General features: G+C 34.3%; 1 protein-coding gene and 1 pseudogene across 8 annotated transcripts in view; one reads left to right on the forward strand and one right to left on the reverse strand.

Annotated features, from left to right (window-relative positions):
- Positions 1-16,736, reverse strand: part of DMXL2 (Dmx like 2) — a 178,885-nt gene that overhangs the window by 81,294 nt on the left and 80,855 nt on the right. For all 7 annotated transcript variants that reach the window (XM_079129866.1, XM_079129868.1, XM_079129865.1 and 4 more), the window contains 4 exons: positions 9,320-9,559; positions 8,446-8,717; positions 7,132-7,828; positions 6,663-6,784 (listed from right to left, as the gene is read on the reverse strand). In XM_079129866.1, the coding sequence (XP_078985992.1) occupies positions 6,663-6,784; positions 7,132-7,828; positions 8,446-8,717; positions 9,320-9,559 (1,331 nt within the window). The remainder of the gene's footprint in view (positions 1-6,662; positions 6,785-7,131; positions 7,829-8,445; positions 8,718-9,319; positions 9,560-16,736) is intronic.
- On the forward strand, positions 253-2,903 carry LOC306653691 (proteasome subunit beta type-6-like; annotated as a pseudogene). Its single transcript has 2 exons — positions 253-315; positions 1,783-2,903. The product of its transcript is annotated as a proteasome subunit beta type-6-like (transcript).

A 16,736-nucleotide genomic window follows, 5' to 3' on the forward strand; every position in this document is an offset into this window, starting at 1 on the left:
AAAAGGGAGCAGAAATAATGGAACTTGACAAAAGCAATCATGTCATCCTAAGAGTTTAATATAAAAAATAAGGGCAAAGCTCTGTATTTTAAAAAGGCAATAACCCTAAGGTTCCTTATGGTATAGTACTCTGAAAGTCAAAATGGTTCAAGAGCATCTAGAGGCTCAACAGACTTTAAAGGTTCCTCCTGACTAAGCAACAACAAATATAACGGATGAGGGAAAAACAAGTCAGCTAGTGTACTGGGCTCAATGGTGCCACCTAAAAGTCATGTCCATCGAGAATCTCAGAATATAACCTTATTTGGAAATAGGGTATTTGCAGGTAAAACTTAAGATGATACTACGTTACAGTTGTTGCTAAATCTAATGTCTGATATCCTAAGAAGATGACACACAGAGACACTCAGAAGGAAGAAGGCCAGACTGGAGTGATGGAGCGACAAGCCAAAAAACCCCAAGGATTGCCAGGAGCACCCAGAAACTAGGAAGATTCAAGGAAGGATTCTCCCCTAGAGCCTGAGAGAGCATGGCCTTGATAACACCTTGATTTCAAACTAGATCAATGTTTATAGCAGCTCAATTCACAACAGCTAAGCTATGGAACCAATCTAGGTGCTCTTCAACAGACAAATGAATAAAGAAAATGTGGTACAAATACACAATGGAATATTACTCAGCCATAAAGAAGAATTACTTTATGACATTTGTGAATAAATGCATGGATCTGGAGACTATCATGCTAAGTGAAATAAGCCAATCCCAAAAAAAAAAAAAAAAAAAACAAAGGTCAGATGTTCTCTCTGATATGCAGATACTAATACACAACAAAGGGGGACATAGAAGTTCACTGAATTAGATAAAAGGGAATGAAGAGAAGGGAGGAGGGATAGGAATAGGAAAGACAGTAGAATGAATCTGACACAACTTGCCTATGTACATATATGAATACACCACAATGAATCTCCACATCACATAGAACCATGAGACTGGATCCTAATTAGAATAAGATATACTCCATGTTTGTATAAACATGTCAAAATATACTCTACAGCTATATATATCTAAAAAGAACAAATAAAATTTAAAAAAATAAAAAAACTAGATGTATATGCACCAAGAAACAAAGTTGCACAATATGTTAGGCAAAAACTTTTAGAACTGGAAGGAAAAAAATAGACAAATTCACAATTAAAGCTGGATAATTCAATACCCCTCTCCAATAGTTGATAGAAAAATTAAACAGCAAAGTTATACAAGAACTTACAACTCCCATTAGTCAGAATAGGATCTGACATTTACAGAACACCCTATCCAACAACAAAACATCATCTTTTCAAGTGCTGAAACATACGAAGACAATGTCCTGGACCATAAAACAAACCTCAACAAGTATAAAAGGACAAAATCATATATCGTGTTCTCCTACCACAATGGATTCAAACTAGAAATGGAAAATGGTCAATTAGAAACTAAATCACACACACTTCTAAATAATCAAGGGGTCAAACAGGAATTGTTAAGGGAAATTAAAATATATGTTGGGTTAAATGAAAATGAAAATTCTTCATATAAAAATGTTTAAAGAAATTCCAAGTATGAAATTCATAGCACTAAATGCATATATTAAAAAGCAAGAAAGTTTCGAATTAACAATTTAAGCTTTTAGACCTAGAAAAGTGGAACCAAAAAGAAAATTTCAAAGTAAGCAGAAGGAAGGGAATAATAAAGATAAAAAAATACAGAGGAGGAAGACGGCAACCACCTTAGTTGCTGTTCTAGGAGAGGACCATTGCCCCAGACTGGGAAAATCAGGACGTCTCCACGGGGACCACTATTGTGACTATGCAATTTGACTGGGGCGTGGTTCTGGGGGCAGACTACAGAATAACTACTGGGTCCTATATCGCCAATCGAGTGACTGACAAGCTGACTCCTATTCATGACCATATTTTCTGTTGCCGTTCAGGCTCTGGAGCTGACACCCAGGCTATGGTGGATGTTGTCACTTACCAGCGTGGTTTCCACAGCATTGAATCAAATGAGCTTCCACTGGTGCACACAGCAGACAGCCTCTTTAAGGAAATGTGTTACTGACACCGGGAAGATCTGATGGCAGGTATCATTATTGCTGGCTGGGATCCTCAAGGAGGACAGGTGTACTCAGTTCCCATGGGAGTTATGATGGTAAGGCAGTCCTTTGCCATTGAAGGCTCTGGGAAGTCATATATCTATGGCTATGCTGATGCTACCTACCATGAAAGTATGACCAAGGAAGAGTGTCTGCAGTTCACTGCCAATGCTCTTGCTTTGGCTATGTAACGGGATGGCTCTAGTGGAGGGGTGATCCTCCTGGCAGCCACTGAAGAATCATGGGTAGAGCAACAGGTACTTTTGGGAAACCAGTTACCCAAATTCACCATTGCCACTTTACCACCTCCCTGAATCTGGGATTCTAGGATGTAATAAGCTTCACCCCACACTGACACGAAATTTAATAAATAGTTTGTCAAAGAGAAAAATAAATAAATAAATAAATAAAAATAAGGAAACAACACAAAAACAAAAAGCTGAAGGCAATAAAAAATTGAACTCTTTAAAATATCAAGAAAGTTAACAAACTTAGAAAACTTTCTCAACTTGATAATCAGACACTATAAAATACCTACAGCTAATATACTTAACAAAAGACTGAATGGAAGTAGGGGAGGAATAAATGGAGAAACTTTAGATTGTGCAGAGGGGAATGAGGGGAAGGAAGGAGCAGGGGAATGGGAAAGATGGTGGAATGAGATTGACATCATTACCCTAGGTACTTATATGATCGCATGAATGTTATGACTCCATATCATGTACAACCAGAGAAATGAAGTTGTGCTCCATTCGTGTACAATGAATTGAAATGCATTCTGTCATGTATAACTAATTAGAACAAATTAAAAAATTACTGTTCTAAAAAAAAAGTCTGAATTTTTTAAATTTTTTAGATGTAGATGGGCACATTATTTCACTTTATTTATTTTTTTTTTATTTATTTTTTTTTCATGCAGTGCTGAGAATCAAACCCAGGGCCTCACACATACTAGGTAAGCAGTCTATCACTAAGCCACAACCCCAGCCCCCGAATGTTTTCCTTTTAAAAATGGAAACAAGACAAGGACACCTAATTTCACCCCTTTTATTTAACATAGTGCCAAAAGTTCTAGTCAGTGCAACAAAATAAGGAAAATAGGACTGGAGGTATAGCTCAATTTTGCACAGTGCTTGCTCAACATGTACAAGGTCCTGGGTTCAATCTCCGGCAATGCAAATAAAGGCATACAGATTAAAAAGGGAAACTATTTATATTTATAATGAGAGTATATCTACACAGAAAATGCAAGGGAATCTTAAAAAAAAAAAAAGAAAAAGAAAAAGAAAAACTCCTACAATTGATATGTGAGTTAAGCAAGGTTGCAATATATAAGATAAACATATAAAAATCTACCATGCTTCTATATTCTGGCAAAGAATTTAAAATAAATACCACTTACAATGACTAGAATAAAAGAAATACCTAGGTATAAACCCAACAAAACATATAAAGGGCTTTTATGCTGAAAACTACACAAAAAGAAGGGGGGATTAATGGGAGGATAGTCATAAGTTGTTTAAATCACACTTTTACTATTTGAAAGTAGACTGTAAGACATTATAGATGCATATTGTAAACCTTTGAGGAGCCATTAAAAACAAAAAGAGTAGCTAATAAGCCTTTAATGGACACCAAATAGGGTCAAAATAAAAGATCAAACCTTCCAAATAATGGAAAATGTCATAGGTAGCAAAAAGCTAAAACAGACAAATATTCCAATTTTCTAAAAGGAAAATAACATAGTTCTATAAGGCAGACCAAGGAGCCTGATGTCAATCTAGCACAATGTTTTAGTCATGAAGAGACATGATGGCCTATACATTAAGCCTATCTGTACATTAAAATAAATCATTCATATATGAATTTGACTTCCTTTGCAGAATATTTGGTAGACAAACTATATTTTATTTCAGAAAAGTATATGATAATCTGCTTCATGGAAATTGTTGGGACAATTTAGAAAATATTCCAGAAAATAAAATCAGAGAAAGATTTCAAATGTATTGTTAAGCATTTTTTAAAATGTGATGTAGAAGATATAGAAACAATATTCATCCAATAGGTTGCCCATAATAATAATAAGCCATAAAACAGTAGCAAATATATTGAATAACAATCTGGATTCAAAAATATTATGAAAGGTTAGACTATTACACTGAGCTACATAAGACAAAAATTTAACAGGAAAAACAGGTCTAAGTTTGGACTTCAGACTCAAATGCATAAATACAGAATGGAGAACACAGGACTTACTTGCAAAAAGAACTTCGTGAGCTTAATATCAGCTCAATATGAATCAATTACAAAGAAAGTGGAATGACCACTAAACATAACAATATCTAACAAGAGAGACCATAATAGTGCTTATTCTATTAATCCTATAATGCCTTAGTATAAACAAACTGAAATCTGGTCAAAAGAGCAGCCAAGGCTGAAAGAGAAACAGTTAAAAGAAACTGATGGGCAGAGGGAGTGCCAGTTTGGCATGAAGAAAAAAGGTTCAGGGGTTACAAAATAGCTGTATTCAATTATCTGAGTTGCTCTCATATACAAGGAATATTAGACTTATTCTAATTGGGACTAGGACTAACAACAGAAAACGAATTTCAATTTCATACTGAAAGTAATGCAAAGACAGAAATGACCTGCATTTAGAGTTGAGTTTCCCTCATTGGTGGCCAGATGAGAAATTGGCAACAATATTGCAGTGGGGAATAAAACATGGGATGGCTAGTTAGACCAAATGACCTTTAAAATACTATCTTCCAATTACAATTCTATAATGGTACTTTTCTAGGCTTTCTCTATGCCAAACCTTTGGCTCCAGCCCTTAGAGTTTTCTATCTCTAAACAAGCTTTACACACATATTTTCCTATATCTACACTTAATTTCAGGTCATGCTTTCACCTAGGCAAAGACAAAGTATCATCTTTCTAAATCTTACCTAGTCATCAAGAACAAACCAAAATACTATCTTTTAAAAAGGCTTCCATGCATACCTTAACTTGATCTCTCTCCTCTGAATTACAACACACTTCTAATGCCATCCTTTTGACAATTAATTACATATCACCCCTAGATACCTTTTTCTCCTGACTTTAACTGTTATTTAATATTTTATTAATATTTTATCTTCTCATCCAAATTAAAAGCCCTCAAAGACACTAAAACTTGTTTTTTATATCCTTTACACACCTACAGGTACACAGGCTCTCAAAAACAGTATTTAATGTTTGATGCTGGAAATATTTTTCAGAACAGTTGCTTTATAAAGAGATGTTTTCATTGTCTGAAATGAAAAATTCGCTGTTCAAATTTCCATATTAATTAATATACATAACTTCCAGTTCCTATACAGAACTACCAGAATGAGATACTACCACCCCTTGATAACATAATCTAACTACAGGATTTTTTAAAAGTGAGTCAAGTTTGGAAAAGTTCAAATTTTTCAACCTAAACATATAGGTTGGTAAAAATGCCTTAAAATTGTTTTCAAGAAAAGCAAAATTAAAAGAACCAAACTACAGAGTGAAAAATGTCAAGAATACAATAAAAAGACATTGTTCCTTTTTTCTTTTATTAGTGCATTATAGTTACACATAATAATTGGGTTCAGGGCTGAGGATATAGCTCAGTTGAGTGCTTGCCTGTCAAGCACGAGGCCCTGGATTTAAACCCCAGCACCTCAGAAAGAAAAAAATAATAATAACTGGGTTAATTGTGACAAAATCATAAATGCCTAGAATTTCATTTACTCTATTTAAGTCCCTGGTGCCCCCTTTCTTGCCTGTCTTCTCTCCCACTATCCTCCCCGTCTCTACTGGCCTTCCTTTCACTAGTTTGTCTGTTTATTGGTCCTAGGGATTGAACCCAAAGGACACTTAACCACTGAGCCACCCCCAGTCCATTTTACTTGTTATTTTGAGAGAAGGTCTCACTAAATTGCTTAGGGCCTTGCTAAATTGCTGAGGCTGGCTTTGAACTTAAGTTTCTCCTGTGTCAGCCTCCCAAGTCACTGAATTACAAGCATGTGTCACCTCACCCAGCTTACTTATTCTTTTTTTTAAATATTTTCAGTTACGGATGGACACAACACCTTTATCTTTATTCACTTATTTTTTTTAATGAGGTGCTAAGGATCAAACCCAGTTCCTCCCACATGCAAGGCAAGCACATACTAAACTACAACCCAAGCCCTTATTTATTTTTTCTTGATTAGTGCTTTACAGATACATATAAAGGTGGAACTCAGTGTGGGTTATATTTATTCATGAGTATAGTGTGATTTTATTAAATTCTTTATATATGGTAAATGTATTAATGTGTGATATAGACTGGAATTTTAATTCATGTACCTTGAAACAAATTAAGACAAAAGATTTTGCCATATGTATGCCATATAGAGTCAAGAACATAATGTTTATTGATAAATACCAACTAAAAAATAAAGGTCCTAGACAAAGTAACAAGTTAGAAAATTTCTTATCAGTTTAGCTATATTAATAATGATTAGTAAATACTTACTGAAGACTCTGGGTCTGAGAGTTCATCCAATAATTTTCTTGCATCTACCACAGCTTGATATAATCTCAGATTTTTGCCATCAGAAGCAACAAAGCAAGCACTTGCAGAATTGCAGTATGTGCCTGAGAAAGGAAAATAAAGGCTTTGGATTATAATGTATAGTTTAATTATTGACTGAATTATGAGACACAAATATTCACATTTTTCTCTTCAGGCATAACTATAGTCCAGAATCATAATTAAACAGATGAAACTAATGAATATAAAATTATTAATCAAAAACTCAGAAGAAAAAAAATATGAGAAGGAAAACACTATAAAGAAACTTAAAGGTTCTAAAAATAAATCTGGTGCCTACATTCTGATACTTACTAAAAGTGTCTTAATAATGACAAATATAAACCATTTTGAGAATAAAAATAATAGTTTTAAAGCTTCTATTAATTTCACAATTAAAATGAACACTTACCAAGGCAATAACTGGGAATAAGAGTTGGGAGCCAAGCCACATTAGAGAAGGCTGAGGTATGTAAAGAGTTAATTCGAGCCAATTCTGACACTCCTCCAGTGTATGACAAAGGCCCTATTGGGTCAACACGCCAAAGAATAAGTTCACTGTAGATTGCGTTTGGGTCATGAAATGTACGGGTTGCTGCATTCCTGAGAGGTTGTTTTGACAAACCTTTTATATTTTTTACAGGATCCATTAATCTATTTAATTTACTGTCTGAGTCCCACTGACAATCTGATTCAGGAGTCAACAAAGCATTATGGTGAGAAGATGTCAGTAACAGTGGTAAAACTGAATGACATGCCAAGTCATTGAGGTGAAATCGATGACCACAATATCTAAATTTGTGGGATACAGTTAGAACAGTGGTAAAGGCAGATTTATCAGCAAATGTGACTGCCCACTGATTTAAAGACCCATCTATGTGTTTAGAGACCATCATTACAGTGGGCGCTAAAATGTTCACATTTGCAGTGTGTGATCTAGAGTGTGGCTGTGATCCATGAGGACTGTCTGCAGACATCAGCTCCTGGTGTAATGGAGTATGGTGAGAATCTTTCGTAGCATTTATACAGGCATACATCATGATATTTTTACTAAGAGAGCTTGCATCACCAGAGGGAAATGCAACAGGAATCCGAGAAGAAAAAGAAACCTGAAAAACACAATTTATGATTCAGTGTAACAAATCTGTCTTGTCTTAAAGAGTTCTCCAAAATCACTTCTATTTTCAAAATACCAAATTCCAGCTCTCTAGCAAAAAAAAAAAAATCATTTTCAACCTCATTACAGTTTAATCCCTTTCTTTGATTTATGCATAATCATATCAGTATTCATGACCTAAGGGAAGAAAGAAAAAAAATGTTTCTAATGCCTTGCTCATACATCCAAATGACCAATGATCATGATCTAAATGGCAATAAAGTTGAGAAACATAATAAAGCAACTTTTAATTTAGCTAATAATCTGGGGGGGTGGAAGCTCATCCTGAGTCTTATTTTCAGGGTAGTTTCTTAATTTTATTCAAAATACCACAAATATTCAGAAAAATCAAAACATATATATTCAAATGTTCAGTATTGGAAGAAAAAATCCAAAATTCATTTTATTTGAACTAACAGGTCTGCAAAATGCATGGCTGCTGGTCCTGTTCAAAAGCAAAATTAAAAACTCGTTTTTAAATTGTTTATCAAATACAAAATCTGCTAAGTCTACATAGCATTTATTTCTACTTTTTTTAAGAAGTATAAGTGCTTCATCAGGAAAATATACCTGAACTTGTCTAAATATTCCAGGATTATATTCATCCAAATACTTTACATGCCACACTAGAAAGGTACCATCTACAGGGTGTATTGTAAAAAGCATGTCAGGATTCTTATTCCATTCTGTTAGTAGCATTTCAATCTTCCGATCAAGCAGAACTGTAGGCAGTGGCATTGAGATGCTAGGTTGTGAATAGGTTCTAGGACTTCCCTCTCTTTCTCCATCTTCATGTTCTGATGATCCTGTACCAGTCTCAGATTCTCTATCCAGGGATAATTCTGAATCAGAAAATACATTTATTGGAAGATATATTAAATACTATTAAAATTCACTTACATATTAAGACTATAAATAAATAGCATACTATGTTTAGAAACCATAAATCCCTTTTCAACTTATGGTTAGGAAAACTATTCTCTTGTCTGAATTGAAAATATTATATTTACTACTTCATTTACATTATCATTATTATTAAGATTAGCAAAATCTATTCCCCCAAAAAGACATTGTTCCCAATGTAATACATTACTCAAAGCAATTTGTTATAACAAAACATATACTTTGAGCTGGGGGTATACCTCAGTGAGTAGAGTACTTGCCTAGCATGCACCATTCCCTGGATTCAATCCCCAGAACCAAACATACACACACACACACACACACACACACACACACACACACACACATGGGAGAGAGAGAGAGAGAGAGAGAGAAAATGTGTTAGATAATATTAACACAGTGCCTGGTCCATGGCAGATAATCAGTTAATATTTATGGAATGAATGGAAAAGTAAAAAGAAGAAAATATTTCAAACTAAAAGCTGTACCACAGAAAGTTATTAACTCCAGAGAAAGAAAAATCTGAACACAAGATACTAACCATGATCTAGTTTCATATGTAAACCTCTTTCTCTTTCCTCCTGTGAACGTTCTTCATCTTCTCTATCTGTTTCATCACTTTCATGATCTAACTGTTTTTCTGAAAGTTTTCGTAACTGATGCATAAATATTTCAGTTGATGATGTAAAATGAAATTCCTTGTTGTTTAACCAATGAACTACAAATCCCCCATTTCCATCATCAATGTTAAATGCAGTGCCAACCAGGGCATTTGGAATATCTATAAACAAAACAGATAAGATTTTAATATGACTTTCTAATTTCTTTAAAAATATGACAAGTACTTATCATAACTAATTCTAAATTTACACAGAAAAGATGCTAAGCAATAAGTCAACATGATTCTAGCAGTATTTGCAAAAACTTCAGTTGAATTTAATAATAAATGTAAATATTAAGAACTAATGGCATAGACTCACATAAAATTAAAGTACTAATTTAAAACCCAAATACACCAATGCATGTATTGAATCCTGGTTTGGAGATAGGCGGATGGAAAGATAAAGCAGAAAAACAGCTATAAATGAGATAACTGGAAAAGTTTAAATGTGAACTGAACATTAGATATTATAGAGCTATTTATAATTTTCCTGGGTATAATAATGATATAAAGATTATGTAATATCCTTAGTCTTGAGATACCTGTTAAACATATGTAAGGGTGATGTGCCATAAGAAAGGCAGATTAAAAAAAAATTCACTCACACATATGTACACGTGAACACACATGCACACATGTATATGGAGAGAATAAAGCAACTGTGTGAAGTGTTAACAACTGCTGAATCTAAGTCGAGCATATAAAAGTGTTCGTTGTACTAGTCTTCCAACTTTTCTGAATGTCTGAAAATTTCCTAAAAACTTGGGAGGAAATAATGCCACAGAAGAACATAAGAAGGCAGGCAAACTTCTAAGTATAGCAGAATTTCTCCTTTTGGGTGACTGAAATCCATGATACAGATAAGTTCATGAAAAACAAACTAAATCAAAAAATTAATCTCTTTAATGTGAATCCATATTATGAATAACTCATTCAACAGAAAGAAAAAATTGTCCTTTGCAATAGTGAGTGACAGTCTAAAGAGAAAATATCCTCCTTTAATTTGGCAATAAATATCAATTTTAATGCTCTAAATTACTCTTTGAAAATCCTGACTTTATGATAAAAATGAAATCTCATATAAACTAAGATTCATAAGTTAATAATCCTATAAAATGTTACATTGCCTTTATACCTACATACTAATGCTAAAAATGCTGAACCTACATTTTATGATGGACATGTATTCAGACTGCAAAACATTCTAAAAGACAACTGACAGACAACATTTTGAGACCCAGAGACTTTTTTTTTTTGACAACTGAGAGAGGGATTAACCTAGATTAGAGGAGTTCAAAGAAAAATAATAATCAAATGCATTTTTTAAAAATTCTATGTTTGAATAGATACCCCTCCCCATCCTCTTTGTCCTCCATTAGAAACTTTAAAACTTATTGCAAATCTATTTGTTATACTGAAGATAATAATGGAACTCATTCTGTTTATTATGACAATATTGTTAATGTCCTCACAGAGGCTATTTGGTTTAGGGTTGCATATTGTCTGAACTAGGCACTGCTAATATTGATCTCCCCCTTAAAGAAAAGGTATTGGAAACCTATAGGGTCACTATAAGCCTATAGGGAGGAAATTGCAATACCCCAGAAATCTGCACTGCTAGAGAGGAAGATACATGAACAACATGAATAAACAAGGGAAGAAAATGATCCAAACAAACCTAGATTCTATATTAAGAGAATCCAGTGACAGTATGGTAGAAGAAATGAAAAGGACTTTAGAATATGCATAATTAAAATGATTAGTGAAGCAAAGGATGAGATAAGAGAGCAAATGCAGAAAATGAATGATCACACCAATAAGCAAGTTGAAAGAGCAACTGCAGGAAGCAAAAGATTTCAACAAAGAGATAGAGATTCTAAAAAAAAAAAAAAAAAAAAAAAAATGGAAATCCTTGAAATGAAGGAAACAATAAACCAAATAAAAAAACTCAATGGAAAGCATCACCAAAAGACTAGACCACTTGGAAGACAGAACCTCAGACAATGAAGACAAAATATTTTAATCTTGAAGATAACATTGCCCAAACACAGAAGATGGTAAGAAATCATGAACAGAACCTCCAAGAACTATGGGACATCGTGAAAAGACCAAATTTAAAATTATTGGAACTGAGGAAGGCAGAGATACAAACCAAAGGAATGAACAACCTATTCAATAAAATAATATCAGAAAATTTCCCAAACCTGAAGAATGAAATGGAAAATCAAATACAAGAGGCTTACAGAACACCAAATGCACAAAATCACAACAGAGCCACACCAAGGCACATTATAATGAAAATGCCTAACATTCAAAATAAAGATAGGATTTTGAAGGTTGTGAGAGAAAAGCATCAGATTATATATGGGGGAGACCAATACGAATAGCAGCCGACTTCTCAACCCAGACTCTAAAAGCTAGAAGGGCCTGGAACAACATATTTCAAGCTCTGAAAGAACATGGATGCCAACCAAGAATCTTATACCTGGCAAAACTAACCTTCAGATTTGAAGATGAAATAAAATCCTTCCATGATAAACAAAAGTTAAAAGAATTTACAAATAGAAAGCCTGCACTACAGAATGTTCTCAACAAAATATTCCATGAGGAGGAAATGAAAAACAACAATGGAGGTCAGCAAAGGGAGGAACTACCGTAAAGGAAAAACCATTCAAAGGAGGAACCAAGTCAAGTTAAAAACCAAAAATAAGCCCAAATGGGAATACAAATCATATCTCAATAATAACTCAATAATAAACTCATCAATCAAAAGACATAGACTGGCAGAATGGATTAAAAAGAAACACCCAACAATATTCTACCTTCAAGAGACTCATCTCATAGAAAAAGACATCCACAGACTAAAGGTGAAAGGATGGGAAAAAACCTACAACACACACAAACTCAGTAAAAAAAGCAGGGGTTTCCATCCTTATATCAGATAAAGTGAACTTCAAGCCAAAGTTAGTCAGAAGGGATAAAGAAGGACATTTCATACTGCTTATGGGAACCATAAATCAGGAAGACATAATGATAGTAAATATTTATGCCCCCAACAACGGTGCATCCATGTACATCAAACAAATCCTTCTCAATTCCAGGAATCAAACAGACCACAACACAATAATTCTGGGTGACTTTAACACACTGCTGTCACCACTGGATAGATCTTCCAAACAAAAACTATACAAAGAAACCACAGAATTCATTAACACAATCAATAACTTAGACTTAACAGACATACATAGAATATTCTATCTATCGATGAGTGAATTTACTTTCTTCTCAGCAGCACATGGAAACTTCTCGAAAATAAACCATATGTTATGCCACAAAACAGCCCTTAGGAAATGCAAAAAAATAGAGATACTGCCTTGGGTTCTATCAGATCATAATGGAATGAAATTAGAAATCAATGACAAAATAAAAAACAAAAATTACTCCAAAACCTGGAGACTAAATAATATGCTATTGAATGAAACATGGATAACAGAAAACATCAGGGAGGAGATAAAAAAAATTCTTAGAGGTAAATAAGAATGATGATACAACATATCAAAATCTCTGAAACACTATGGAAGCTGTACTAAGAGGAAAATTCATTGCATGGAGTGCATTCAAGAAAAGAATAAAAAGTCAACAACTAAATGACCTAACATTACAGCTCAAAGCCCTAGAAAAGAACAGAACAACACCAAAAGAGTAGAAGACAGAAAATAATTAAAATCAGAGCTAAAAATCAATGAAATTGAAACAAAAGAAACAATTAAAAAATTGACAAAACAAAAACTTATTTCTTTGAGACAGTAAAAAAAAAAAAGACAAACCTTAGCCACACTAACAAAGAAGAGAGAGAAAACTCAAATTAATAAAATTCGTGATGAAAAAGGAAATATCACGACAGACACCACTGAAATATACAACATAATGAGAAGCTATTTTGAAAATCTGTATTCCAACAAAATAGAATCTACTGAAGACATTGACAAATTTCTAGAGACATATGCTCCTCCCAAACTGAACCAGGAGGACATACATAATTCAAACAGATCAATATCAAGCAATGAAATAGAAGAAGCCATTAAAAATCTACCATCCAAGAAAAGCCCAGGACCAGATGGATTCTCAGCCGAGTTCTACAAGACCTTCAAAGAAGAACCCATTCCAATACTTCTCAAAGTATTCCAGGAAATAGAAAAGGAGGGAACCCTACCAAACTCATTCTATGAAGCTAATATCACCCTCATACCCAAACCAGACAAAGATACATCAAAGAAAGAAAATTTTAGACCAATATCCTTGATGAATATAGATGCAAAGATCCTTAACAATCCTGGCAAACCATATCCAAAAACATATTAAAAAGATAGTCCACCACGATCAAGTGGGGTTCATTCTGGGAATGCAGGGTTCATTCAACATCCATAAATCAATAAACCTAATCCATCATGTCAATAGACTTAAGGATAAGAATCATATGGTTATTTCAATTGATGCAAACGCGTTCGACAAAATACAATACCCCTTCATGCTCAAAACACCAGAAAAAATAGGTATACTAGGAACATACCTGAACATTGTAAAGGCTATTTATGCTAAGCCCATGACCAACATCATTCTTAATGGAGAAAAACTGAAATCATTCCCTTTAAAAACGGGAACAAGACAGGGATGCACTCTTTCACCACTTCTATTCAACATCGCACTTGAAGTACTAGCCAGAGCAATTAGACAGACTAAAGAAATTAAAGGGATACGAATAGGAAAAGAAGAACTCAAGCTGTCACTATTTGCTGATGACATGATTCTCTATTTAGAGGATCCAAAAAACTCCTCCAGAAAACTTCTAGACCTCATCAAAGAATTCAGCAAAATAACAGGATATAAAATTAACATGCATAAATCTAAAGCATTTTTATACATAAGTGATGAAACATCTGACAGGGAAATGAGGAAAACAACTCCATTTGCAATAGCCTCAAAAAAAGTAAAATACTTGGGAATCGATCTAACCAAAGAGGTGAAAGATCTCTACAATGAAAACTATAGAACATTGAGGAAAGAAATTGAAGAAGATCTTAGAAGATGGAAAGATCTCCCATGTTCTTGGATAGGTAGAATTGATATTATCAAAATGGCCATACTTCCAAAGGCACTATACAGATTTAACACAATTCCAATTAAAATCCCTATGACATTTCTCATAGAAACAGAAAAAGCAATCATGAAATTCATCTGGAAGAACAAAAGACTCAGAATAGTCAAAACAATCCTGGGCAGGAACAGTGATGCAGGAGGTATCACAATACCAGACCTTAAACTCTACTATAGAGCAATAGTAACAAAAACGGCATGATACTGGCACCAAAATAGACAGGTAGACCATTGGTACAGGATAGAAGACACAGAGACATACCCACATAACTATAGTTATCTCATACTAGATAAAGGTGCCAAAAACTTACACTGGAGAAAAGATAGCCTGATCAACAAATGGTGCTGGCAAAACTGGAAATCCATATGCATTAAATGAAATTAAAATGAAATTAAACCCCTATCTCTCACCCTGTACAAAACTCAACTCAAAATGGATCAATAATCCAGAAATTAGATCTGAGACCCTTCACCAGATAGAAGAAAAAGTAGGCCCAAATCTCCATCACATTGGTTTAGGACCAGACTTCCTTAACAAGAGCCCCATAGTGTAAAAAATAAAAGCAAGAATCAATAAATGGGATAGATTCAAAAAAGTTTTTTCTCAGCACAGGAAACAAGCAATAGTGTGAAGAGAGAGCCTATAGAGTGGGAGAAAATCTTTTCCACACACACTTCAGACAGAGCACTCATCTCCAAAGTTTATAAAGAACTTAAAAAACTTTACACCCAAAATACAAAGAACCCAATCACTAAATGGGCTAAGGAAATGGGCAGACACTTCGCAGAAGAAGATATACAGGTGATCAACAAATACATGAAAAAGTGCTCATCATCCCTAGAAATTAGAGAAATGCAAATTAAAACCACCCTAAGATTTCAAGTAACTCAATTAGAATGGCTACTATCAAGAACACAAGCAATAATAAGTGTTGGCAAGGATGTGAAGAAAAAGGCACATTCATACATTGCTGATGGGAGTTGCAAATTGGTGCAGCCACTCTGGAAAGCAGTATAGAGATTCCTCAGAAAGCATGGAATGGAACCACCATTTGACCCAGCTATCCCACTCCTCAGTTTATACCCAAAGGACTTAAAACCAGCATACTACACATCAATGTTCATAGCTCCTCAATTCACAATAGCTAGATTGTGGAACCAACCTAGATGCCCTTCAACTGAAGAATGGATAAAGAAACTGTGGTATATATACAATGGAATATTACTCAGCCATAATGAAGAATAAAATTATGGCATTTGCTGGTAAATGGATGAAGTTGGAAAATATCATGCTAAGTGAAATAGGCCAAGCCCAAAAACCAAAGGCCGAATGTTTTCTCTGATAAGTGCATGACAATATATAATGAGGGGGTTAATAGGGGGAGCAGAATAAAGGAACTTTGGAAGGTGTAGAGGAAAAAGGGGTGGGAGGGGGTGGGGATGGAAAAACAGTAGAATGAAACAGTATTACCCTATGCATATGTATGATTACATGAATGGTGTGAATTGACAATGTGTACAATCATAGAAATGAAAAGTTGTACCCCATTTGTGTACAATGAATCAAAATGCAGTCTGTAAAAATTAAAAAGATTTTTAATAATAAAAAAATTATTTTTTAAATAGTATATAGGTAAGCTAAGGAAAATATGAACCTCAAAAGGTGAGGGTTGGTAAAAATGCTAGGAGGCAAGGCCCAATAGCTACAAGAATATATCCAACATATCCAATCCTTAGACTCAGTTCTTTTTTTTTTTTTTGGTTTGGGGGGTGAGTATTGTGGATTGAACCCAGCGGTATTTCACTACAGAGCTACAGTCCAAGTCCTTTTTATTTTTCATTTGAGACAGAGTCTCATTAAGTTGTTTGGGGCCTCGCTAAGTTGCTGAGGATGCCCTTGAACTTACAATCCCCCTGCCTCAGTCTCCCAAGTCACTGGAATTATAGGTAAACATCACTGCATCTGGTTAGACTCAATTCTTAATGACACAGTACAATCCTGTGCTCCTAACCCATCTAATTAGCACAGTGTATACAGTTAAAAGCTAAGCTTTCAAATATGGATGGAATTTATTACACACTATCACTAACTGCATTTTAGTTTGACACTGAGTCTTCATCATAGTCAATAACTGAAAAAATA

The sequence above is a fragment of the Sciurus vulgaris genome, assembly GCF_902686455.1.
Source record: "Sciurus vulgaris genome assembly, chromosome: 2".
Taxonomy (NCBI): Eukaryota; Metazoa; Chordata; class Mammalia; order Rodentia; family Sciuridae; genus Sciurus; species Sciurus vulgaris.